The 26,565-nt window shown below is 34.2% G+C and overlaps 1 protein-coding gene across 8 annotated transcripts in view; it reads right to left on the bottom strand.

The window, feature by feature from the left end:
• The window catches only part of DMD (dystrophin), a 1,046,004-nt gene that overhangs the window by 617,869 nt on the left and 401,570 nt on the right, over nt 1-26,565 (bottom strand). For all 8 annotated transcript variants that reach the window (XM_077171917.1, XM_077171927.1, XM_077171925.1 and 5 more), the window contains 8 exons: nt 25,675-25,788; nt 24,411-24,566; nt 21,880-22,050; nt 19,789-19,971; nt 18,122-18,256; nt 17,193-17,342; nt 9,716-9,877; nt 3,224-3,334 (listed from right to left, as the gene is read on the bottom strand). In XM_077171917.1, coding sequence (XP_077028032.1) covers nt 3,224-3,334; nt 9,716-9,877; nt 17,193-17,342; nt 18,122-18,256; nt 19,789-19,971; nt 21,880-22,050; nt 24,411-24,566; nt 25,675-25,788 — 1,182 coding nt within the window. The remainder of the gene's footprint in view (nt 1-3,223; nt 3,335-9,715; nt 9,878-17,192; nt 17,343-18,121; nt 18,257-19,788; nt 19,972-21,879; nt 22,051-24,410; nt 24,567-25,674; nt 25,789-26,565) is intronic.

Here is a 26,565-nt window from a genome sequence, read left to right as displayed (position 1 = left end):
CTGCTTCTTGGTATGAGGAAGGAAACTTTTAGTCCTTCAAAGAAACCTAAATAATGTGGCTTGGCAGTAAGTAGGTCTAGCACAAACCCCAAGATTTAGAGTATAAAATTGATTTATATTTCAATTTAAAAAAAGCCTAACCTAAAGTAAAAAGAAAGCAATTTGAAGGCAGAAAAAAACTATGACAAGCTTGGTCTCTAATTTCACCATTTTCACAATTTTCTATCTTTGTGCACTAATTAGACTGCTTGCTCACATGATCTCTAGCTCAGGGGAAAGGGAAATAATTAAAAATAAAGAAAAGGAATTTTAATTATCTACTTGAAAAAGAACAAATTTCTCTATAGAAGTAAAGAGTGAAGTATTGTTGAATAAGTTTTTCAACTCTCTTGGGAACAAAAAAAAAGAACAAATGTCACTAGAGAAATAGCTAAGTAATTAAATAGGAACTCGGTATTTGCAAACACACTTCCAATTTTTTTATCTTCAAATCCTGGACACTTAATTCCACTACAGTGTGGCCTGTGCCATACAGATTTGAGGAAAAACTGTAACAAGGCTTAGAATTGGTCTATATATTGGTAAAAACCCTTCTGACATCTATCAGGTTTCTGAAAAGTAGGCAGAAATCATGAGCAGCAGACAACCTGGAGTACCACAGAAAAGTGTGTAAATACCCAGCAGCTCCTTCCAACAACTTTCCTCTTTAAACACTTTTCATGAATTTCAGATCCAATGAGATAAGAAAGGAAATCTTTCTGTCTATGAATAAGTGGACAATTGAATAAAAGCAGGGAACAAGGGTAGGAATGAGTGGCCTTATTTTTTCTTCAGTGTGTTTGCATACACTAAATTTGTATGTAATTTGTTTTTAACTCTCTCCAGTTTGAGGAAGGCCAAATACTGTGAGAATCTTGCATTGCCACATCTGTATCAGTTACCATTTGTGTTGGTCAATGCATTAAAAGTTACTTAGAAAATTTAGAGAATTACAATATTAATAGCAGAGAAAACTAAAGCCATCTGTGAAGAGTCACTCAAGAACTGAAAAATACTGAGGATCTGTAGGGGGGAAAATAAGCTTGATATACAAGTGGGATCTAATTTGTCATTTAGCACTCTCACTTAAGTTCTGTCAGATAACCATAACAGCTATATTATACATTTATATTTATCACCAACAGTTTTAAAATAATATTATATCAATGCTTAAAAGCAGCAAAATAATCAAAGTGGGTATTTGAAACAATTTGGAACATAAAGAAACCAAAAATGTTTTGTACCTGTCACAGCATAAAAGTCATGTATAAAGACATTTTATACCAGAATAATGTGTTCATTTCTGCTCACTTTGTTTCAAAAAGTCATTTTTAAAATAGAAAATTTATAAATAATTACAGGAAAATGAAAGGCCTTTATCTGAAAATCTCATTATGCGTTAACATATTTGTCAGTCTAGAGAAGACACAATTGAGACAATTGTATTCAAAAAGTTGACCAGAAAAAGCATTCGGTACTGAATTGCAAAAAATAACCATTCATTAGAAAAGATTTTACATTCATGTAACAATTCTCAGCCTGTTAGGAGTAACTAGGTGCTATACCACTATGGCAGAAATAGATTTTTATTTTCCTAGTCATAATTCCCTTAAATTTAAAATCAGAACTCAGCTCTCAGCCTACGATTATCTAAAAAGCCAGGATAAATTTGGCTGCCATTAACAGTTGCTTCAAAATCTCAATGAATTTATTTATTTTCATAGTTGTTTACTTTATGCCCAAGTAATTGAATAATAGAATAAATATGTCAAATTAGAAAGATTACATAGCGCAAAAAAAAAAAAAGAGGAAATTATTTATAAGTGAGAATGCTATTCAGAAAATAGTAAGTGAAGACTGATTTCATGAAATGTGTTTTATCACTAAAGGTAGCATAATGATCGGAAGGTATTCAAAAGAATTCAGTGGCCTAAAATCAAATATAGTCATAAATATATGTAACAAAGGGCTCAGCTTCTACCTGCTTTGGTAGTTGATATTTCCATTATGCATGTAAATTACTACTTTTTTGTTTATATTTTATCTAATGTTAGCAAAGCAGTGTCTCAAGATGACCTCCACCAATTTTTCAAAAATCATAATGGTGCACATAATCAACTAGAGAAACATTACAAAGAAAAAAAAATGTCTGCAGAGAGGTGGACTAATAAAAAAGGCACCCAGAAAGGGTTGTGCTCTCTTGTATGTTCTTGAATTCACAAACATTTATTTACACAGTCATCTGATGCCAGCATTTCACTGATGAAATATGGGCAACTTCACAGCTGCCATGGAGACCATCAGAAGGTGAGTTAGTATGAAGAAAGACTGAAAATTGAAGAAACATAAATATTCTCAACAAAGAAATCTAGTCCTGTATATAAGATGAAAAATTTAAAAAAGTCAAATTGTTAATTTCAAATAATTAACTGCTAAAAAGCAATTAACGATACCCATAATAAAAATTAAAACACAAACTGAGGTGCCTAGAAATACTTGACAGGGATGAATTGAAAAATGACAATAATTAAATTGTCTTTCTAATGTATTATGAAATTTTTTTTGCTACCTACAAACAAAAGCCAACAAAACAACGAGAAACAGACCAGCAAAATAGTCAAGAACCTATCATTAATGGGTAAAAATGGGTAAAATGTGTATTTCTCACTGTTTGTTCAGTCTTCTTAATTTTTAAGAAGGTCAGTGTCTATCAAACTAGATGAAATAATGCATTATCTAACATTTTAAAGTGATATATGAATTGAGCTCAGCATAATTTGTATTTCAAATGCAGCTCTATTCAAGATTTCCAAATATTTTAATACATTTTGACAGTAAATATTTTCCAATACCTCAAAACTTACATCAAAACAGCCCCAGTGTAGTTTTATCTTTTGAAACTCCAGCACATTCAAAGCATCCCTATCACATGGTGTGCCTACCAGTTGGTTACATCAGTCCTGCACACCTTAGAACTGCTGCCAATGACACAGGAAGACTGGAATAAAAAAAATGAGCAGGAAGAGGATATGGATGGTATCCTTTACCCACTCTGATTTTCTGGCTAGAAAGGACCAGCTAAAGTGGAAGAGATACCTCAAGAATACTTCAAGGTAGAGTAATAATACCACTCATACTAATTTGAATGAGAGAAGGAAAAATGGTAGAAATAAAATTTGCCCACCTGTGCCACATCAATTTGGGAAAGCACTCTTTTGGCAGCATCCTTACCCCGGTTTCGTTTCTTCATTTCTTCCAAACTAATCTCGTGGCTTGTTAAATCAGATTGTATTTTCTGTTGGAAAACAAAGGCAGCAATCAGCAAGGTTTGAGGGAGAATTGCATGCTGTTTAAATTATTTGGACCAGTTGACTTTGAACCACATTGGGCAGCAGTTCCAGTCTGTAGAGCCCTGCCAGCAGCGCGAGGGAGGTGCCCCTGCCCCTCTGCTCAGTCCTGTGTCCAGCTCTGGCCTTCTCAGGGCGAGAAACATGGAGCTCCTGGAGCAGCTCCAGCAGAGTGGGACAAGGGATGGTCAGGACTGAATGTGGATTTATTTTTTTCTGTCGGAAAACAACAGTTTCCATTGGTAAGAATATTAAAAATTAATCATAGAAAAAAAATAGAAAAGTTATTTCTTCGCTATTCTTAATTCTTCTCATTTTCACAGTATCACCAGGCAAGTTGAGACAAAACTGATCAAGTATCCCGAAAGTTTAACATCATCTTCATGTTTGAGAGCTGTGCCATATCTAAAACAATGTACAGTACATTGATTTAGATCTAAAACAATGTACAATCTAAAACAGTACACAATTTTTGGCATGCTACTGACCAGAATCTCTGTTCAATATCAGTCTTCTGTAGCTGAATGCACAATGACACACAGTTCATTATTATACTAACTGCATGTATTTTCTAACACATATTGCTTGTTATTGTCTGTCTGCAAAATCAGAGTGTGATCCAAAGAAAAACAGCAGGTTATTTTGGTTCACCATTAATCAACCATATAAGACAAAATTACTTAAGCAGTGCTGGCTAGTGCAATATAATGGAAAAGAAGTCCCAGAAAATATCTTCCCGATACTTCAGGAAGATTCACATATAATTACGTTTAAATTGTTAGAAAATAAGAAATTGTTATTAGCAGAATTGCTAGACAGCACCACTGAAAAGAATTACCCTATGTAATAAGGACACAAAGCTATGTTCCCATCATGAGATGCATTTGAGGCCATTACTCCTGCATTAAAAAGTGATTTTTAATTTAGTCTTTTTTTTTTTAATGGCATATAGCATTTTTCAGATGCCCTGAAGACCAGCTATAATTTCAAATATATGTACATAAATTTATCTTACACCACAGTAACTTTAATAGTAAAAATTAATATAGGTGTATTTTTAATCACATTTTCATAGGTTATTAAGTACAAAGCTGTGTACCCCATATGCTGCCTACTTTATACTGCTATTACATGGTTATAATGACTTGTATATCATATAATGTCCTGTGTATTTCAACACTTAACTGAAAGCAGGTTTTTACAAGTTATATTGAATATGTATTGAAGTAAATTTTAAGAGAAAAAGAAAGATGCATGAAACCATTAAATCTTTCCTAAGTTTAGTTGCAAGAATATATATATGACTCTATATTATTCAGTACTATTTGGAGAATTAAAATATTTTTCTAAAGCAAAGTATTTGTAAAAGCAAAATGACTAGCAGAAAGCCCCCAATTTACATTATTTTTTTCCTTCTAAAATTATAATATTTTTCTAAAAATTCATCTAAAATTATAATTTTTGATTTTTCATATTTTGAGTTCTCCTTGACAGGGCTATTTAATGAATGGCTAGAAACACCTGGAGCACATAATATAACTTTTTAAAATATGATATTTAATTTTTGAGAAAACAAAACCGGGCAATTAAAAGAATTATTCTATCAAGAAGAGGAGGCTTATTTAATTATTGAGCATTTATTTTGTCCTTGTCTAAGTTTACAATTTCCCCCTGAAGTGTGTTTGAATTTTAACAGGATTATCTTCCATTTTTGTGCCACGTGTGAACCAAACAGGTGGTGATTTAGAAAGTAACTGAAGCCAAATAATTTTTTCATGTCTTGGATTTTAGAACTGTATAAGGAAGAAACCAGTCTGAATGCTAAAAAATATACCATATAAAACCAAGCATTTCAACAGTTTGCTTCCCCACCTCATCAACAAACCGGTTTTTGGTTGCATTTTCCAATTTACTTTGTTCAACCTCAGAGTCACTCTGAAAAGCTCATAATGGAACAGTTCTTATCTGAATAGGTCAGAACAACACAGCACAGATAAGAGTAGTGTTTAAGCAATTAGGCATTTTGGGACATTGCATAGAGGTTGTTCTATTTTACTATTTTAAATTGATCTGCAGGAGAGAGATGAGTGTCATCTTCTCTGACATCAAAATGTAGAATTGGAGAGAACAAACACATCAGAGGAAAGATTAAAAGAAAAGTTAGTAAGGCTTATAGCACAGAAAGCCTTTTTCTCTTTTTTATTTTTATTTGCTACTGCTGCTCACAGGCAGAAAATTAAATCATTCATTAACAGATATAAAAGAATTTATAGCACTTGCCTGTGATGTCCATTATCATTCAATTTTTAAATGACCACTTTGACTTTTGTGTCTCTTCTGACTCACCAATTTATTGCATGAACTTCTTAACATCCATAAGACAACACTAATTTTTCTTGTATTATCCCCATCTCTTCTTTTTTTCAGTGGTTCCTGTTTATTTACTTATTGGACTTTTTTAATAAAGAACAAAACTTGCCTTCATTTAATTTCTATTACATCAGAATATATTGTACTGTGTGTAACCAAGCAATAGTACTGTGCATAAATTATTGTGTCCTACAGGTTAGGGATTCTCACTTGCCATCACTGGCAATCTTTCAGGGAATTTGCAAAACTTTTATTCATATTTATATGAAAGTATATAACACACATAGAAGATGATGTTACAGCACAAATGACATATAGGTAATTCTTAACTCAAACTGCATGCTTTGTTATGGACACTAACTTTCAAGAAATATTAACTGGAGAGTCCAAATGAGAAAAGAAAGTTCAAATAAGGTAGAACTATGACTGACAAGGCAATACTGAGCAAGTTGGACATGACAAATGCAGTTAAAAGCAATGTTCAGATACTATGGAGATCTGTAGAGGGTGAAAACTGGCATAGTAGAGAAATCTGCATAGATATTCAAACTTAATATATTAACAAAATGTAAGCTTTTGAATAAAAATTATCAGCTCTTCCCTCTGACCACTGATCCACACATGGCTGAACAAAACAATCCTCACAATTTCCAGCAGAGGAAAGGAAAGTGTAGATAACTTAAACACTTTCCTAAGTAGACAATTGTGAGTTCTTTGTCCCAAAATATTAGTCTGAAGGCAATGAAGCACAGCATCATCTTGTCAGGTGACATCTTGAACAACTGAACCATTCTGCCTTTGTATCATCCCATTAACTTTAGTTTAGAACAAAGCACAAAGATATTATAAAAACAGTATAATAGGCACCTTCACTTAGAAAACAGTCAAGCATGTAGTGCTTATCTCTACAGAACCGAAAATATACAAGGATTTTATTGCAAAAGCAGATTATTTTTGTACTTTTCAAAAACACAGTATTAAGTTATTTTCTACACCACAATTTATATAGTTGACTGGCGAGAACAACAGACAAAGTGTTTTGTCACATGCAGGTAAGACATGAAATAAGTTGATTTTCTTTCCCATAATGTAAAAATATTCATGCAGTCACTCAGACTAAGCATAAATACAAAGTAGAAATTCTCTCTTCCATCAAGAGTCATTGAATAACAAAGCTACAAATAATTATTTGAAAATATTTTGTCATACAAATGTAATATTTTCAGTACAGATTTCTTTTTCTCCTATCAGTTAAATACTTTAAAAAAAGTGACCAACTGCAAATTCTTGTCATGATGACTTCATTCTCTGTATTATTTTGGTAAGTTAAGAAATATGAAAAATTCTTCCACCACGATCATGAGATCAAGCATACAAGCAAATAATCTTTTCTTTTGCAATATTGCTTGAGATTTTACCTCACTCAAGATTTTGTCATAATTGGGCCTTGAGTAATCTGAACTGATTTATCTGAGTGGCTGGCTGAAACATCATCTTTAGCTGTACTCCAAATAATTCAGGTAGCACTGGCTTTCTAGCATTAAAGTCTTAGCACCACATGGTGGAGTAAGAAGCACACAGAATTTACATTGAAAAGTAACAGCACACATTGGACTCCCCTTTCTTTCTGTCAAGTTTCTGAATAAACTAAACTGATCATTTAACTCAAAAAAGAGGAGCTAAATATAATTTTTTTCCTCAGATTAATTTCTGATCAGCTGACACAAAGATTATTCCTCCTATGAATGCTTTAAATGGATTTGAAATTTTTGAAGCAAACACGCAGAGCTCCCAAGCTCAGCACCTTTCTGATTATAAATTCCCCCATGTGTTCTTTTCGAAATGCAACACATATTGCTGAATGGGTTGCTCAATCCCTCAGCATGGATAAACTGATCCCTGCCCAGAAAGCACCATCACTGGCTGCAGGATTCCCATTCCAGCTGTGCAGACACTGTGGTAGGTTCCCTACATGAATGAGCTGTTTCCAGCTCTACAAAAGAATGGAGCCAGCAGAGCTCCACAGGAGATGTGGCCATTCAGGATCTGCCTGTTCTGCCACTGGCTGGGGTGGCTCTTTGCTGGAGGAATGGCTCAGTCTCTCTACCCACATAAAAATGATTGTTTATTCCCTTTCCCTCTAAGGATTTTAAAGAGATTCACAACTGAACTTCAGAGAACCTCAATATTTGCTTTAGACCTGTTCAGCTGTTAATTAAGTTTTTTTTCATTAGGTCTCACTGGCACCATAAAATGAAAACATGAAAGGGAAAAACTCAGCAGTGTCTATGCTGGTTTTCCCACAGTGGATATAATACAATCAGGTGAACCTGACATTAGACAATAAAATCTCCAGAAAAAGAAAAAATTCTACAAAGGCACTGAGCTGAAATCTTCTTATGAAAGTATGATAATTAAGGTTGATTGGGTTTTATTCTGCTTCAGTTTTTGAAGCTCTGAATTACTTCCTTTTACCCAGTCCATGGTAATTCCCAATATGGTACCTGACAATGCACATAAATCAGATGGATCCATGGGGCATGTGAAACATGTAAGGGTCCAAACACACCAGAAAAACCTACATTTTCTTTTTTTTTTTTTTCTTATGTGTTCACTTCATATAATTACAAGATGAGAAATTAAAGAAATGCATCTTTAAAAATGCTTTTTTTAATCTATTTTAAAAAATAGCTTACATAATTCATATTTCTATGAAGAAGAAAAGTAATTCAAGAGAGCCAAGAGATAGGTAACATTGTTTAGGATTCAAATAGAAGCAATTTTTTTCTAAATCTGATATTATACTGATATAAACTAGAAGAAAATGAAGTAGGATAAAAATTATTTTCAAAAGAAGACTGAATCCAGATGTGATCCCATTTTACAAATATAGCATTTGTAATCCCAACATACACATAAAAATATCTGCATGTACTCAAGCACACACACACAAAAAGCAACTGAAAGGTACACCCATCTACATGTTAATTCAAAAGACATAGTAACAGTTAAAAAATTATTTTCAGGGCTGCATATATTCAGCTCTGAATATATTTAAGATTGTCTAAGGTACTCTATAGAAGATTATTATTTTTTAGAATTATTTAGAACTCTACAGGCATGTAGAGTTCTAAAGAAACCCATTATTGAATATCTCTTCTAATATCATTATAAAAGCACTCTTTCTCAACTTCCCTATAGCTTTTTTCCCTGTTTACTTTCATAACGTGACTGCCTAAATTTAGATGGAATTAACAGAGAAACTGAGGTATATAACACTGTAGAGTGTAGATAGTTTTATTGCAGAGATGTTTGATTTTATTTCATTCATATTCTTACCCTCTTAATGCTGCAGTAAAGCAGACCTTGCAGAAGAAAGAAAGAAAAAGCAAAAATGATAATTAGATGTACATTTTTATTTCAAAAGCTAAATAAACCATGTGTAAAGAGTGGGAAAAGCTTTTTCCATTGAACTTCCATGAGCTGTAAAAATTAAAATATAAGTACATTGAAATGCCCATTATGAAATAATTATCAATGTTGTCTATGTTTCAATAATTTATTAATAAACCACATAATCGACTTTGCAAAAGAGTCATGTAAGAGTAGTGAGGATGATGAGTTTCCTTTTCTAGGAAGGGAGCTGGATTTTAAAGAACCATGTTGTTTATCCTCGCCCTTTTAAAATTACTGCATAGTCTTCCATGACATTTACAGTCCTTTACATCTTCTATAAAGAAGATCTTCTGATCATCTTCAGATATAAATCAGAAGGAAAAAATGACTTTTCTAGGAGAATGGCTTAAACTCCTCAAAATAATCCCACACAAAATTTGCTTGCACTTTCACGCTGATCATGTTGCAAATCCTCTTTAATGAGAGGCTGAGGGACAACCAAAGACTCTTTGGTTAATTAAGAAAACTAGTAAACATGTAGGCTCAACCTGTGTGCAACTTACCAGTGCTTCCTGAGGGACCTGTGCTGCATCCACTCTGTCGGCGGTGTAGGCTGTTAGCTGCTTGTCAATAGCAGCCAGAGACTCCTGGATCAGGCGCAGGGTTTTGTCAGTCTCCTGTGCAGATTGAATACTCTGCTCAAGACTTTTCTGTCTTCTCACGGCCTAGAAACAATGACAATGTTATCAGCATTCAAAGTAATAATGCATAGAATACATTTTTTTCCACGCTTTTTTTTTTTTTTCCCAGCAAAGTTCAGGCAAAGAATCAGACACAGAGTTCCTGACTTGTGCCCATCCACCTTTTTGTAGGATAAATTGCGCATCTTTCTGCCACCCATTCAGTTTTCTCCTTAAGAAACAAACAACACTCAGATTGCACAGAGAAGTTCTAAAAAGCAAAGGATCCCCAAATAAAACCGAAGTGTGAACTGAGGATTTCTATTCAGAGTGCAAGATGGTAAAGCTGCACAAGCAAACCATCCTGACAGTGCTGTCTTTCTTTCTGAGGCAGAGAGGTCCTCCTGATCTTGTTATATAATTCAAGAGACTTTGTTTACTGAGAATAGGGTTACTGTCATCACAATCCTATCCAAAGCAATCCACCTCAGTAAGTGAGAGGGATAAAGACTCTGTTGAGCTGGATTTCTCTTATATGAAGCATAAATAGCTGTTTGGAAGAGGCAATGCCTACTTTCTTCCTCCTGTGGGGAAAAAAAACTAAGAAGTTGAATCTTGCTTCTACTCCACCAGCAGTGCCACCACGGTTTTTTACACAATCCTGTTTTGGAGAAGGATGTTTTCCTTTCAAAGGAGCTCAGTTTATGGTTTAACAAAACAGGACAATAAATTCTCCATCCAAGTTGTCCTTAGAAGACACATATATTAAACACTTCACATAAATGAGTCAACTTTAAACAGTATTTGCAACATTTTAATAAGGCATTTATGGGGTAACAAATAACCTGGCACATTCTTCCATCTGTCATTGTGTCTACCCACAGACTCATATTTTATTTGGACCCCAGCTACTGCCTTGCAGAGTTTCTGCTTTATACAAAGCACACAATAATTACCAACAACTTTAAATACAACACAGTTTTTCTCTGTACAAGTCCAGCCATATTGCTGCCCACAGAAAAGGTGACTAACCTTATTTGACATGAATCAAAGGTGAAAGCAAGCCCCCTTTAAATAACATTTCTAGGTATCCTGCCATTTTTCAAGTCAAATCACACTTTTTCTTTCTGGTAAGCCAGCTATACTTTAATTTGATTTGATACCCATTACAACACTCTTGCCTTGAACAAAAATATCTCTCAGCAATTCAGTGAGAATATTTGATATATGTGCACCTTCTTCACAGAGCTCAGATTCTCACAGAGCTCCATGTATAACAAATGAAGAAGATGATTTCTTGTGAGCATTCTTGCTAGCTGTTTGACTTAGTTAAAGGATAGGAATCCAACCAGCATTTTCTATATTTGCTTTTGTAAGCTGCTTTGTGCTATTTCAAAACAACTCATCAGATAATCTTGTATCATCACAAGTTCCAGGAACCTTCTCTGGAACTGAGCAGCTTTGCATATCAGACTCATGCTGTCAGTGTTAATGGGAGCACCTAAACCACCAAGGTATTATTACCCTACTGCAGTATTAAGGCTTGCTACTTAAATGACTTTTACCTTCATCTGATTTGAGATTTTAACATAAAAACCTCCTCAGCCTGTTCAAAGCAGTGAGTTTAAAAACCACCGCTTCCATTTACCTTGGCACTACTTGCTGCTGATTTGTGAGGCTGGCCAGGACACAGATTCTCTATCAATGGGGTGGATTGAAAGACACATTAGATCAGAAACAGCTCAAGCAGGTTTCTACACCTAATGGGTAAGCTCATCCTCCTGGAAGCATGGAAGAGCCATGGAAGAACTTCCCTGGTTTTACTGATCTCTGTGGTTCACTGTTGGACTAACATCGTGCAGAATCCATTCCTCCTGAGGGCTGCAGTGCCCTTATGTGCAGAGAAGCTCACCACTTAAAATAAGACTCCTATAAGGTTCCATTCTTATGAGCCATCCAAACAAGTGTCTGCACTTCCTGGAGAATTCAAAACACTGGACACAAATTTGGTGTTATATCTATATGATGAACTAGTTTTATAACAACACCTGAAGCTTTGAACCTCTGTTAAATGCTGTCCCATGCTAACTACTATTTGGAATTAGAGATTTTTTAAAGTACAGATACATTTTCTGCCAGCCTGAGAAGCAGAGTGCATTCATGCAATGAAGCAGTAGAACGCATGCAAGTTCCCAAAGACTTAAAATCCTATAAAGAATAAGTGGTGATTGAAAAATTGTCATCTTTGTGCTGATATCATCAGAAACTATGTGTATCAAAATCCTATTTTAGAGTACAACTGGAAAAAATAAATGATTCCCAAACTCATTGATAAAATATCAAATCAATAAAATATGATCAAATATTATTAAATAGCAGATAAGCTTAAGAAAAAATTAAGACCAATCCTCGCCTGAATCTAACTGAATTTTTACACTTGCATTTCAAGCAAATATAAAATCAGATAAATATACATTCACGCGTGTGATGTGTTTATGTGCACACAACACACACACAAAGACAAAAAATTCCCCTTTCATTGTCCTCAGAGGGAATTTGATTACAGCCTGAGAACCTGTGTGACATTTTGCCTCTTCCAAATGAGATGAAAGTACATAATTTCCCAAAGCTGTGAATGGTTTAAGGAATGAATGGATGATGCCAGACCAAGACACGAATGCAGCAGTAGAACAGAGGAATTATTTTGGCAATTGGAGAAGAGACACACAGCTGAATTTTTGGAAATAGTACCTTCAGAGTTGTGGTGATTTTCTCAGTAGGTGATTCTTACATTTTTTTGTCTGTATTGCTTACTGGAAACTTGCTTTTCATGTTCATCTAAAGTCAAGCTCATATCTGACCTCACTGAATTTCCACTACAAATGGATTGAAAATCTGTACAGTAATCTTATAAAAGGTATGATACACCTGTAATGTAACACATTTCTCCAGTACACAACAGCTGATTCAAAGATCTAATCTTTTTCACTAAGTAGGTCCCTGGTACTACCACTGGCATTGCAGAATATTGAATAAATTCAATCAAGGGGAGTGCCACAATATTGAGAAGCCACCTTCTTCTCTTTCAGTAGAGAAGAGTTGTTGGTGGGTACAAGCATTAGAATGCTTTACAAAATGGAGTAGTCCTTCTACACACTTAAATCTGTGGACCTGAGCTTCAAATTTGTCCTTCCAATTCACAGCTGTCTGTGGGCCTATTTTTTAAAGACATGTGAGAGTTCAGAGCTGAAATTTTAAATATTTATAGTATAAAAATATTTTAATTTATAATGTTCTGGCTGGTTCAATTTGTTTATTTGTTTCCTGAAATGTTATGGGTTTTCTATTCCATTGTGGAAAAAAAAATAGATAGCTTAACACTGTAGTTAAATGGGTCTGAGAACATAACAAGAAGTTCCAGCTTTACTATCAGATCATAGTCAATAAAGCTGAAGGCTTTGGGCTCTAAAGAGAAGTGGCTGACAGTTAATTGCTAAATAGAAAATCTCAGGAAAATAAACAACTTTTTAATTTTTTCTGAGCCAGCAAAATTTTGACAGCTGTCAAGGAAAACTAATTCAAAGAAAAAAAAAACAACACTGTTAGGCACTATCAGAATGAAAGAGAGAGGAAAAAAATATGGAATATTTTTTATTTAAGTCTCTACAGGGTTTTTATAGATTTTTAGTGCTTTGATGATAAACACAACACTTTTTATTATATGATGTCCTGCATAAAGCGGTTTACAATTTATAAAAGGTCAAAGGTAAATGCAGAGACACTGCATATTATCCATATAAAATGCAGAATTAATGGAAAGAACAGAGTTAATTCTTTCATGTTGAATGTTATAATGTTATATTTATAGATATTGCCACTTTTTGCTTAAATAGCACATTTCATCTATATAATGCATCAGTTACATGTGCAGTTACTAAGATGTTGGTTAGAGCTTTAAGGTTAAAAACAAATAATGTTGTTGAGGCAGTACTCAGTAGCTGGGCTGTTGAAGGTTAACAGAAGAAAATATTTTGAAAATTACAGCACATTTACGACAGGGTACATTTATTTAAAAAGCAGAAATAAATTCATTAATTATAAGTTACAGCTCATGGAAAGGGGTCTGTTAAGAAAGGCAGAAATCTTAGCTTGTTGGGTGGTTTTTTCTTGTCTCAGTTATACTCTTGTGTTATTGAGAAATGTTGCCACAGGAAAAGTTTAAAAGTTAGGAAACTTTAAAATTCCTTCCTAACTTGTTTAAATTACTTTAATATTTAGCCTGACTTGGTGATATAATGGTTGTGACTGAGATATATCACAACTTCTCTGTACCCTTGCATCAAAATCCAAACATGTTAATCTCCACTTAATCTCAGAGTGGATTAATGTTTGTGCTTATACTTTAATTAGGAACACTTTTTTTTTTTTTTCATTTCAAAACATTATTTTGGACCCATGAATTTTTAATACCCTCCAACCTAGAGCTAAATTTTCTGCAAGTTCTAGGAGTATTATCCAGTGTTCTTGTTGAGTAAATGGCTACAAATATTTTACCTCCCAGCCATTAAGTGATATTCAGCTTTGATCAACTGAATTCCAAAACAGCAAACTATATGAAAGAAGACTTTTCTATCTCTTTAGGTTATCACTGCCAGCAGATAATGCCTCAAAACTTTAAAGGCAGCCTTCTTAGCAGCCTTCAAAGTAATTACATGGACATGGGGTATGAAATATACTTTCTCATCTGGAGGGGAGAGTGAAACAGAAAAATCACGTCAAATGATAAATGTGTGCTCTTTTAAAGAAACCAAAGATAATCTTCAGGGAAGCCCAAAAATGAATTAAGAGACAGGACCCAATAATAATAATTGAGTCTAGTGTAAAGCCCAGGTGAACAATAATGTTTTGTACAGTTTGTTGCAAGAAGAGTCTCAAGAATATCTGACTGACATTTCTGAAGCTTGCTGGACAGGATGTAAATTACTTTAAACACTGATAGTTGCTTGCAATATTAGCTTCAAATTCTTCAGTGTTTCTTAAATCCCATATACAGAGTTGTAAGTGAATCAGTCCTTGAAAAGCAAGGACAGGGTATACCTTGCTATCAGTCAGCCCCAAATGTTCAAAAGCAAACTAAACACACTCACTCTTTGTTAACTAAAGAAGATAAGGCACACAAACATGAAGCCATTATCTGCCTTTAAAAATGAATCTCCATCTCAGTAGCAAAGATGCATTGTCTTGCAGCATCATTCATATAGAAGTGGGTTGGTTTGGTTGCTCTATTAGCAATGAATAAATATTTCACATATCAGTCTCTGCCCACATGAGCTTATTGTCTTGGTAATTACCTGCAAAATTATTCAAATAAAAATAAGCAACATCACCACTTCAGGACTGCCAATTAGCCTATCTGAAGAAGTGACCTTGAACATGAGCATATTTGTGTTATGTGCCTGCAATATATTTTTATAGAAGGAGAATGCTGCTTGAATTTCAAGAGACTACACAAACAGCACAGAAAATTCAGTATCAGGAACCTATGAAGAAAAAAGCATATTTTTCCACTTCAGATTCAGATCTCACTATTAGTATTTAACTACTCAATATCTGATCAAGCTTTCAAAGAAGCTTTTAAAGAGGACTTCCACCTCAATTTTTTTCTATTTTTGAAAGAAATTGGAGAGCAGTGAATACATTTCTAATATATTTTGCCTATATACTCATCCAAATTGTTTCCAGAATTTTGCACAACATCTTCATTATGTGCTTTTGACAACTAAATCTCTGCATCTTTATGAATTTTTATTTAGTATATATGAATAATGACTGAATAGTATTCAACCATCACTCAAAAAGACTATTTAAATGTGATGTTCTCACACTCTGGAAGCCTTCTGCATATTCCCAGTCTTCTAGTCAGTAAAAATAACAAATACCAAGAAGCAGAATTCCAGAGAGTGTATCTGCTTTCAAAGAGAAATGAGATGATAAAAAAAATAAGGGCTACAAAAAGAGAAGGTATACAGAAATTTATATTTACTTTTCAGATACTGTCCAGCTACACAGAATTATGTGAATGCCTGCACTGCCTCAGAAGTACCACCAGGCTCTTTCCCTCTCCATCCTTCAAGTTTATTCTCAGAACAGCCAAGGACCCCCTTGTAATTTTTATTGCAGTGTTTATACTTCCACTGTTTTCAAAAACAAGCATATTTCTAGCACCAGGAAAGAAACATTTCTTTTTTCATTTTCATGGTAGATTGTCATCCTTCTAATACAGCTGCTTTCCAAATATCTGCACTTGTGCATCATTTCTATCATTGTAACGGAGTAATTTTTGACAGTATTTGTAGTTTATCTTCAAGTATATTCTGGTTACAATCAGAAAGGGGCTGTCTACATGGTCTGCTAGGTCTTTCCCTAATAATTCTTTCTGATCTTCACCAAAGTACTGAGCTGATATTTGCCTCATATTTATAGCATATTACTAGATTTGGCTCTCCTTGTGTTACACATTTCTATATTGAAGTGTCTTTTTTACCCTTTCATTTATACAAATACACTTATTTATTGTTCAATTAAAAATTATCTATAACAGATATTACTCATAATTAGCTCTAAATAATTTGCTTCTTGCTAAGAGTTATGTCAGAGAAGACATCTTAAATATGCAATTAAAGATTAAATCCATTTAGAAGGTCACTCCTATTTCAAAATTTTGGGGTTACCCATTTTACTGGTTTAGGCTGAGACAGGTAATTTTCTTCACAGCAGCCTGTATGATTCAGTGGTTTGTATTGGTGGCCAAAACAGCATTAATAACGCAGGCATGTTCCAGCCATTGCTGAGCAGGCTTTCCACAGCATCCAGGTATTTTCCTTCTCACTCTGCCCCTTCCAGTGAGCAGGCTGGGCTTTGAAAGGACACAGCCAGGACAGCTGACCTGAGCACCACACAGGGCCATGCTCAACAACAAAAAGAGGTGGGGAAAAGCGTTTCCAAAATTGTCATTGCATGGGGACTGGTTGAACATTAATCTCCTGGAGGTAATTTCTTCTGCATCACTTGCTTTACCCCTTTCTTCTTTCACTTTTAAAATCATCCTAATCTCAACCTGAGAGTTTTCTTGCTTTTGCCTTTTCTATAATCTCCACTGAAGTACCAGGAGATGTGCAGTCTTGTGGTACTTTGCTGCCTGCTTGAGTTAGCCCACCACACCCATGAAACCACTTCTAATGTAAAATTGTGTTTGTTTAGGAACTGTGACCTATTTAGGACCTGTACCAGCAAAATAACTCTTTATTTTTCAAATTATGTTATACTGTCCTCTACTTGATAGGATGATCATTAACTGTACCTCCTGCTGAAGTTCTTCCCACCGACTGTTGAACCTCTCAAGTTTCTCATTGATCAACTCATCCATGATCCCACCATCGGTCAAAGTCTGAGCCAGCTCCCGAATCTGGTTGCGATTATCTTCTGGATGTCTCATTAAACGCTCCAAAGACTGAAGACAGTCAAAAAAATAAGTTTATTTTTCCTTTTTGTAAGTAAGTTCTACAAAGCAATCCTTATTTGCCTTAAAAATATAAGAAAGAAATTTCAAATTTCATATACAATAAAAGTAGAGGAAAAAAGATTAAATACCAACTAATGTTCTGTACTACGTATTACAAAGCACAAGGATTTTTCATATAGCAATAAATTTAATGCTTAATTTTAAAGATGTGGACTATGCCTAAGGAGTTCAATAAGAGTACTTGTACCTCAATATAAAAATTCCACTTAAGTATCTAAATGGATGAAATTCAACAGCAAAAAGGGATTATCAATGCAGTATTTTGTATTTTGATGCACTACAAGCATTAATTTAATTTCTACTAATTTTAAAGGCTCCATGAATAAAAATTAAAGAGCAATAAACAACATTTCATCATAATAGTACAACAATAGTTGTACTATTATGATGACAATTTGTCCTCTCTGAAGCCTTCAACATTTTTTTGACTGGCTGAAGTGAGGGTTTTGGGTTTTTTAAGAATGTTTATTTTAGCATTACCAAAACTGTATATAAAACCCAGCAAAAGACATTTAATTATTGTTTGATTTAGGTGGACTTGATCTGAATTCAAATCCTCATTTGTTAACTCTAGTAAGAAATTAGGACTTTTGAAATATTCTGCACCTTGTTCACGTGTAATGTGAGTTCATAGTTTGTTTAGAATGACATGAAATTTACAATTTACCAACACATATGACTGGGTTATTATTTAAGTCAGCACTTACATCTAAAGACTCAGAAATCTCTTCTGCACCTCCCTGGACATTTTCAGTTGCTTTGAGTTTCAGTTCAATCTCATTCAACCATTTATTTTCTGCATCCAAATATGACAATAATTCACGCCAACATGCCCATACCTCCTGATGAAGAAAGGGTTTATTTAGATTGAAAATTGCACAGAAAATTTTCACTCATTAAAATACTGAAAACATTCATGCCTCTGCCCCAAAGCAACATGGTTGATATCTGAAGCTAATGGGACCATATGATTTTATTTGCCAGCACTCATCTGATCCAAATCAATATATAACAAAAGAAAACTATCATTTTTACTAAACAGTGCAAAATCACAGAAAATAACATGAAAAAGTGAACTCTTTTGCAAAATGCAACTTGAACCTTCATTTTCATGTACTATCCACTTTATATGTTTTCTGTAAAGTTTTCTTATATAAATATAAAAGAGAGCAGAAACTTTAAAGACCCATGTTAGAAATTTATGTCTCTATTATAAAAATACACTTAGATTCCTTATATATTCTATATTTTAATTGTTTAAATCACAGGTTCATAAAACACCAGCTTTTAAGAATTCAGACTAAAATCTCTATGGAAATTAATTCTAAACCACATTTAGTGCAATTTATAGACCTTTTAAGTGCTAGAGTACTAAACATAATATTGTGAAATGTTCTTATTCTCCTGAAATTAAATTATTGTCTAATATTTTATTTATACAGTGCCTGAAGATACTTAAATAAGCAGATAAAAATGGCACTTTATACACAAACAAAACATTTAAATGTTCCAAAATAATTTTTTTTTGTTAGTACAAGTCAAAATAATGTTATTGAAATGCATTACACTCTTGGCAGATCAAGCTTCTCAGAATGGAATTCATCTCACCAAACTTTGCTCACACCAAATAAGGGTTATAGAGGGACATTAACATGCAACAACACATCCTCAATGATCAGGCTAAATGCAGATTACCAGTTTAGACTGCATACCTAATTTTCCACAGTGAAATTTAGACAAGATAAATTCTACTCTGGTGCATTATTGTCCTGTATGAGGCTAGCTCTTGCAAATTATTCACCACCAAAATTTAGCTCTTGCAACATTAACAACAAGATACCTAATTCATTGTTCCTACTGTATAATATAAAAATATTCCCATGGCAAGAATCTGCAATGGAGTTGGCCAAAATGGCAGTGTCAACTCAAAATGCATGGGAAATATTCAGATTGCCAGCAGAGCAAGTGCTGTTCCTATGCTGAGATAACACCACCTGACCAGCTCCAGGGCCACCCAGTCAAAACCCTTAGCCATGGAAGAGAGAAGCCAAGAGGAGCTGATGAAGAGAGCACCACAGGGCTGCTACAAAGCCAGATTCCTGGCTTGATGTCAGAAGGGATGAGAAGCTTGAGCAGCCATTGCAGTCTCTGACCTAAGAGCTGTGTCTCAGTCTTCTCCTGCAATAAAACTCTCCAGCAGATATGATCTTGAATAACTTTGTGTGTAGCTCATAACATGGGGTATTTGGTATATGGCTCATAAAGCAAGGATAGCCTTGGGCTACCTACAATTCTATGATAGTACAGCTGTGCTCTCCACCTTACTTCTTGCAGTTAGAAGGGCTATAAATACAAGTCTGACAAGATATCAAACCTCCAAAGTCTTCCACTTTCCATTCAGCCTGCTGCAGAGTTGCTGGTAGCTGGTAATTAGGACATCAAGCTCCTTTTTCAAAGCCTCGTGAGCTGCAGGTGGAGCCTTTGCTATAAAGTTATTCACGGAATCTGTAATAAGCTTCACTTTCACTTCTTTCTGCAGAGCTTCCTCCTTTGCTCTCTGGAAAGGAGAAAAAGAGAAGTTCTAGTCCTGATTTAAGAAGGGAAGTTATTTCTAGTAACTGTCAGAATTCTCTGAAAGGTTTCTAGATGGAGAAAAAAACCACAAACAACAAAACAAAATACAACAGGAGACATTCAATTCCCAGACTTTCTGAAATAATCTTGAATGCATCCAAAAAACTTTTGTTTCATTTGTTGCCAATACACAATACAATTTAGCATCTCACAACCATCTAGCATTCTGGATCTCTCAGACTAATGGAACCTTTCAGTACTTTTTTTTTTCCTCCCAGAGGTGCTCCAAGCACCTTTAGCATCATAACCTATGAACTACAAACAATCAAAAAAAATCTGTTGTGTTATAAAGTCATGTATCCAGATTTAATGGTAAAATCACAAGAATTGCAAAAAAAAAAAAAAAAGAAAAAAGATACTTCTTGTCACTATCATTGTTTTGAATTTAAAAAGAAAGTCAGAAAATACTTTTTTCTTTATTGTATAGCCCACACTTTTGCTCCTCCTCCTTGTTATGTGGTCTCATGAAAAAGATTTTCATACTCAGTACCATTTCCTCTGAGTGCTTTCTGGTGTCTATGACTGGAATCATATCACAACTGGAAACAGTGATGTTATAAAAAGTGTCATCTGTGCCTACAGGCCTTCACAGGAATTTACAATGAGAACTCCCTGCCCGGAAAACATCAAATCAAAACCATATTCCTGACAATATTTTTTTCCCTCTCTGGGTCTGTAAGTCCATGAATCAGAATAATTGTGATCAGGCTGCCATTGCTAGAGGAAGTTTACAAGGTTGCTCTTGACTTTCCTCTTCTCTAGCTGTGGGAAGAAATGGGCTGTAGAATAAACACAGAATTCTGATCCAGATTTTCAATGTTGTGACACCATGACAAATGATCTGGTTATTTCCTAGGTCAAGGTGCCACAGTCTGAATATGCCTGTACTTCATCTGGGTGCAGAATACCTACCAGGAATCTATAATGGTGATTGTATATAAAACTATGCACTTCATCTGTTTCAATATGCAGTGCAATGTATAAAATTGAGTTTTGCTATTTAGTTACTAAAAAAGAACTGTATCTTTAAAGCAGATATTTACTCTTGATATTTGTCTCATTTACAAATTAGTTGTTCCATAAATTTCCTTTTATTATGTGTATTCTGACTGGCAGCAAATAATGTGTCAGTAAATAAAGAGATCATCAGTTGCATGGTCTGAACTCTCAAATACTGGAAAAAACATGGAAAACTAACAGCTTGAAAACAAAGTGTTCAATAGATTGCCAAAGCTTTATATATCATGACAATCAAGTTATAATCTGGCTTCCTGAATAGCACAAGCTAAACAATTCACCTCTAATAAGAATTAAGCCCACATCCAGTGGTTTAGCAGGAGTGTATTTAAACATGTATCACAAATTAGTTGTTTTGTCCAAAGGTCATGTTAATCCCACATGAAGGAAACATTATTAATTGAGATCAAAACATGCTGTTTCTATATTCCTATATTAAAGACATAATATTCATACATAGCACACACCAAGATGCATCCTAACATCTTAAATTTTTTCTGCTCATTCTAATGCAAAGAGATGATAAAACTGATTTCACTCTACTGCCGCTAACACCCAAATTTTATGAATTATTCCTTAATTAAAAGAATGTTGAAGCTACATCCAAATCAATATCCAATAAAGCAAACAGGAAAAAAAAAACAATGCGGTGTTGAAGAATATCAATTATCTTCTAGTATATTGCAAATAGAAATTACTTCAAGCCACCTAGATCTGAAAAGGTATTTTCCTAAAAGAAAGAGTGGACTTTCTTTACAATGGGAGCTTCAAAAATACATTTGAACACAGCTCAATGAATTAGTTCATATTTTACCTTCAGTTCCTCAACAGCTTTCTGTAACTCATCAGGTGTTTTATACTCAAAATCTCTTTCCAGATATTCTTCCTCAGCTTGTGTTATCCACTCGTGCATCTCTGACAAATCCTTTCTGAGACTCACAGTCTTATCCAAACCACCTTTTAATGCAGCCTTCTTAGCATAGGCCTTTAAGAAAGAAAAGATTACATAGTACTTGGAGCAAAGCTACTGTACAAACTTGAAAACGTTTTAGCCTGAAAAGAATCAAATTAAATCCTAGAATAATAAAATTGTTGTTATTAGGCAGATGTTAACTAGTAATTAGGTAGATAATAATAACAAACAATCAAAAAAGTACTACATTTGTATACATCCTTTTTTTAGCAAATCGTGGCCCTGCAGAACAAGTGCTGTAATGATACTAGAATGAGAATCTACACCATATGCTGAGGTGATCAGAAAACAACTGTGGAAAAGAACATCTCCCAGGGATTAGCTTCTGTGAAATGTAGAAAGAATAACCACAGGAGATTTTGAAAGCACATTCAAGGATGAAACCAAATGCTCTTGAGCTATAAAGTCAGATGGCCTTTAACTTGTTCAAATGCAATTCACTAGAGAATAAAGCAATATGCATATCTTTCTTCTGCTGATTAAGTAATTTAAGAATGTCTCCAAAAGGTGAATACCCTACAAATAAGTAAGGAAAAAGGCCAACCTCCTAGTGGAAGAAACTATTTATCTAAAAGGGAAAAATGTTACTGCTAAATCACCTGCAAATCACTAAGTGGGGGTCATATAATTGTATTACCCAGCTCACGTATAGAACTAGAACTTGATATTAATTTAGATCACCTCCATCCCAAACCATTCTCTGATTCTATCCATTGTGCATTAACCTATCAAAATTGTCCCTGATTGTGCATTTATCATCTTTCAATAGTATTAAGAAGTTTGCATCCAAAAATAGTAAGCTGCACTGGTGCCATTTCTCAGAATTGGTCTTGCAGAGCTTATTTCTACAGTATTCTGCTCTGTGGTGCTGCTTCAGTAAACTTTATTTTTAGCAATATCAGGAGAATTTTTCTTCGTGTTTGGTCTCCATTTCTGACATTTACTGATTTGTTACTCATCCTTGAGGACTGGCTGTTAAACATAAATGATGTTCCACATAAATGTTGTTTTACAGAACAAAATAGAGCAACAAGCAACAAGTATAAAAGCAGAATTGCATGTTGCTCTGCAAAATTATCTCTTCCTCAGTCCCAGCACAAGAAGAGAAGGTAATCTTCTATCACCTGAAAAGAGTATCTGGATTGCCAATGACAACTGCCAGCTCTCACAGTCATATTAATTGCATGTATATCAACCCAAGCTGACTTTTCCAAATCTTCTCAAGAAACCTCTACAAACCAAATTGATTTTTGTAATTATTATTCATGCATTTTAATAGCTATTGCTGAAGAAGTTGAGTTAGAAATGCCCAGTGAGACAAAATAATTTGTGCCTTGTGTTGAATGAAACAGATTATTACAGACAGATTTTCAAGGAAGTCAGAACAGAACAGTGACAGACTACTATACTTGTAAGGTAATACTTTGAATTTCTGTGAAAGAAGTGCCAAGGTATCCAGCTTATTAATATCACAAAGAAAAAAAAAGGAATTAAATACTCCATGGTAGTGAAAGGGGAAAGAATACAAAACCGGATCAATAAAATGTCTTACAGATTTCAAAGATCAATTTTTTTATGTTTATCAAAAAATATAGAGAGGCTATTTTTCACATGTTAAGTGAATAATAAAAATTTAAGAACATATTATACCTCATTAAAAGGTAACACTTTTACTTTCATGAAAATATACATTAAAAAGGTACACAACAGAAAAGGGCAAGTAGGAAAAATTTAAAGGTAATACAACATGATGAACTGTCATAAAGAATAAGAATCCAAATGCCATCAGTGAAATAAGAGTAATTTTTAGCTTCCTTACTCTGTAAAATGATTTATTAACAATGCCTTTAACTAAAATAAAAGAACTGTCCTTTCCTGTTATGTCTCATTCTTTCAAATCTGTGTGACTACTGGAGAATAATTTATACACATGCATATGTGCACATACTCTTAATTCTGAGTTATTCAATTACGAACCCTTCACTGCTTTAATGTCTTTTTTCATCCAGAGTAATGACATGCAATTTGAACAATATACAAGAAAACATAAAACTAAGTACAGAACTTGATTGTTTTGGCAGATGCCTAAACAACACCTTCAGAAATCCAGTTTATCAGAAGCCATAAATCATACTGCTGTTAGACCTAATATATTAGTATGCATCTTTATTGTAAAAATAGGAAGGTATTGTGTTATAAATAAATATACTTTACATATACTGCTACAGCCTAAATTGCACTCTGTAAAATATTAGTTGAATTAATACCTCTACATTCAGCTTCATTTGCATATGAATAGAAGGACAAATTCTGCCAATGAAAACCCTGATGGTTAATTTAAAAAGAACCAGTCACAGCAGGAGACTTGGTACCTGTTGGCAAATGTGGTCCCACTGAGCATTGAGATCCTTTAGCTCTGCCTCTATTCTGGAAGCAAATTCTGGCTCTGCTTCACTCTTCATTTTCTTCCCAATCTCATTAACACTGTTCAAACTGGGCTGGATTGTCTGGATATCATTTACTAAAGCCTAAAGGAAGAGCAGAAGTTTAGGCAAGCAGAATTCACACAAAGTTTCAGATATGATATCCCTATGAAAATGTGTCTGCATGAGATTCTGACTTGTCTGGGGTCCAGATCTCCAGTAAAATGAGGACAATCAACAGACTTATTTATGAGAAGAAATTAAAAAGGAATGAGCAGCTGTAATGTGGCAAGCTGTTGTTTACCAAATAAAATAATGTAATTTTTAAATGTTATGTATGCACTATAAATATATACATATATAATGTGTAAATGTATCTCTTAAAATGCTTCCCTGCTGTTGATTGAAGACATGAGAAACACCTAGATCTCTTATTCACATTTCCAAAAGAATATTCCATTATAATGGTGAAAAATAACGATAATTCTTATTTAAATAATGGCTAAGAGAAAATATGAGAGAACTTGCAGTTCTGTAAGATCGCTCTGTATGTAGCATTTCATAATATTTACACATCCTTCCAGAAAATTTACAGAACTTGTAAATTCCACTGAGCATATAGACAGGGGCCATCACAGATTACAAGATTCACTGCACTTACACACTCTGCTGGGACATGAAGAATTTGTAAACCCTGTGATGGAAGTACCAATACTTCATGATGCTTTAAAACTCTGCTGGGATACCATCCTGGAACTTGTAAGTTTAGTGACAAAGAATGGATATAACTCACAATAACTCACAGTACCTGCAAGTTCTTTTTTTACAATCAGAAAAGTTTATAAATCACATGAGGAACAGATACGGGAAAAAAAATTGGTACAGATTATACAGATTTTTTAAAAAAATGCAACACTCAAAAGCTCAACAAAGTAAATAAACAGTTGACTTTAGAGGCTAATTACATATTATTTCCTGTATTTAAAAAAAAAGTCACTTTAATACCTGCCTCCTTCTGGTATTAAAGTTTCCTTGTTATAACTGAATTTTCCTTCAAACCCAGGACATGAGAATGGTTTGAATACACGGAAGAAGGCAATCCTCTTTCTACATGAATTTATTTTTAGGAACAGTAATCATTTGTGTAACTTCTGTATAAATTCAGCTCCTAGAGAAGAATCGAGTAACTGCCAAGCAGGCAGGTAATACTCACTGTACATTGCTCAAGTTGCTTTTCCAGTGCTTCTGAGTCTCCAAGGGCAGGCCACTCTTCCTTCAGAAAAACATCCACTTCAGCCATCCACTTCTTCAGTGTTCTAGTGTCATTCTGTGTATAAAAAGACATTTCATTTCATCACACAAAACCTGACTGGCAAGAGTGCAATTCATCCTGACACTACAACCAAAACTCATTGCAATGTAATTTCAACATTATTGAACTGTCTGAAAATACAAACACAGCAAACAAGTAAAACCAATTTTACCTGGGTCTGTCATCAACACTTTAACCTGTACTTTGACCATTTCTGACCAAGTTTAATGTGTCTATGAGCAGACAACCTTATGGCTCTCAAATTTATGCCTTCTAGATATCATTTGTGTTTAGATACTGCATGCTTGTTCATTGTTTCATTCTACAGCTTCAGATTACTCATACTTGGCATTTAATTTGGGCTCACCCATCAAATGGTCTGTGCTTTCATTTAAACTTGAGACTCCTTTTGGAAGTTATATGCCCTAGTGACTATATTTCTAACAGAACACAGCACAGAAAAACACCCTTACTATTCAGAATGAAAAAAGCCAATGTAACTGAAAGAAATTCACTTCAGAAACTAAAATCATATGATGAGTCAATGAGTCATTTCAGAGTCTCTCAGTTACTGTTTCTACTACTAAAATAGGAATATTATTTCCATAGCCTTTATTTAACTCTTGCAGTTAACAAACAAATCTTGACCTCAAATACTTGAAAAGAGGGAATGCTACCAGTCCTGGAAACATTACATAGGTAATCTAATAACTTGAAAAGCAGAATGAAATTTAAAAATACCACTTAAAATTACCTTAAAATGCTATCTTTGATAATCAGATGCACATATTA

The sequence above is a fragment of the Agelaius phoeniceus genome, chromosome 2, assembly GCF_051311805.1.
Source record: "Agelaius phoeniceus isolate bAgePho1 chromosome 2, bAgePho1.hap1, whole genome shotgun sequence".
In the NCBI taxonomy this organism is placed as follows: domain Eukaryota; kingdom Metazoa; phylum Chordata; class Aves; order Passeriformes; family Icteridae; genus Agelaius; species Agelaius phoeniceus.
Note: the sequence above shows the minus strand (reverse complement) of the source record. Positions and strands in the feature narration are given on the sequence as shown.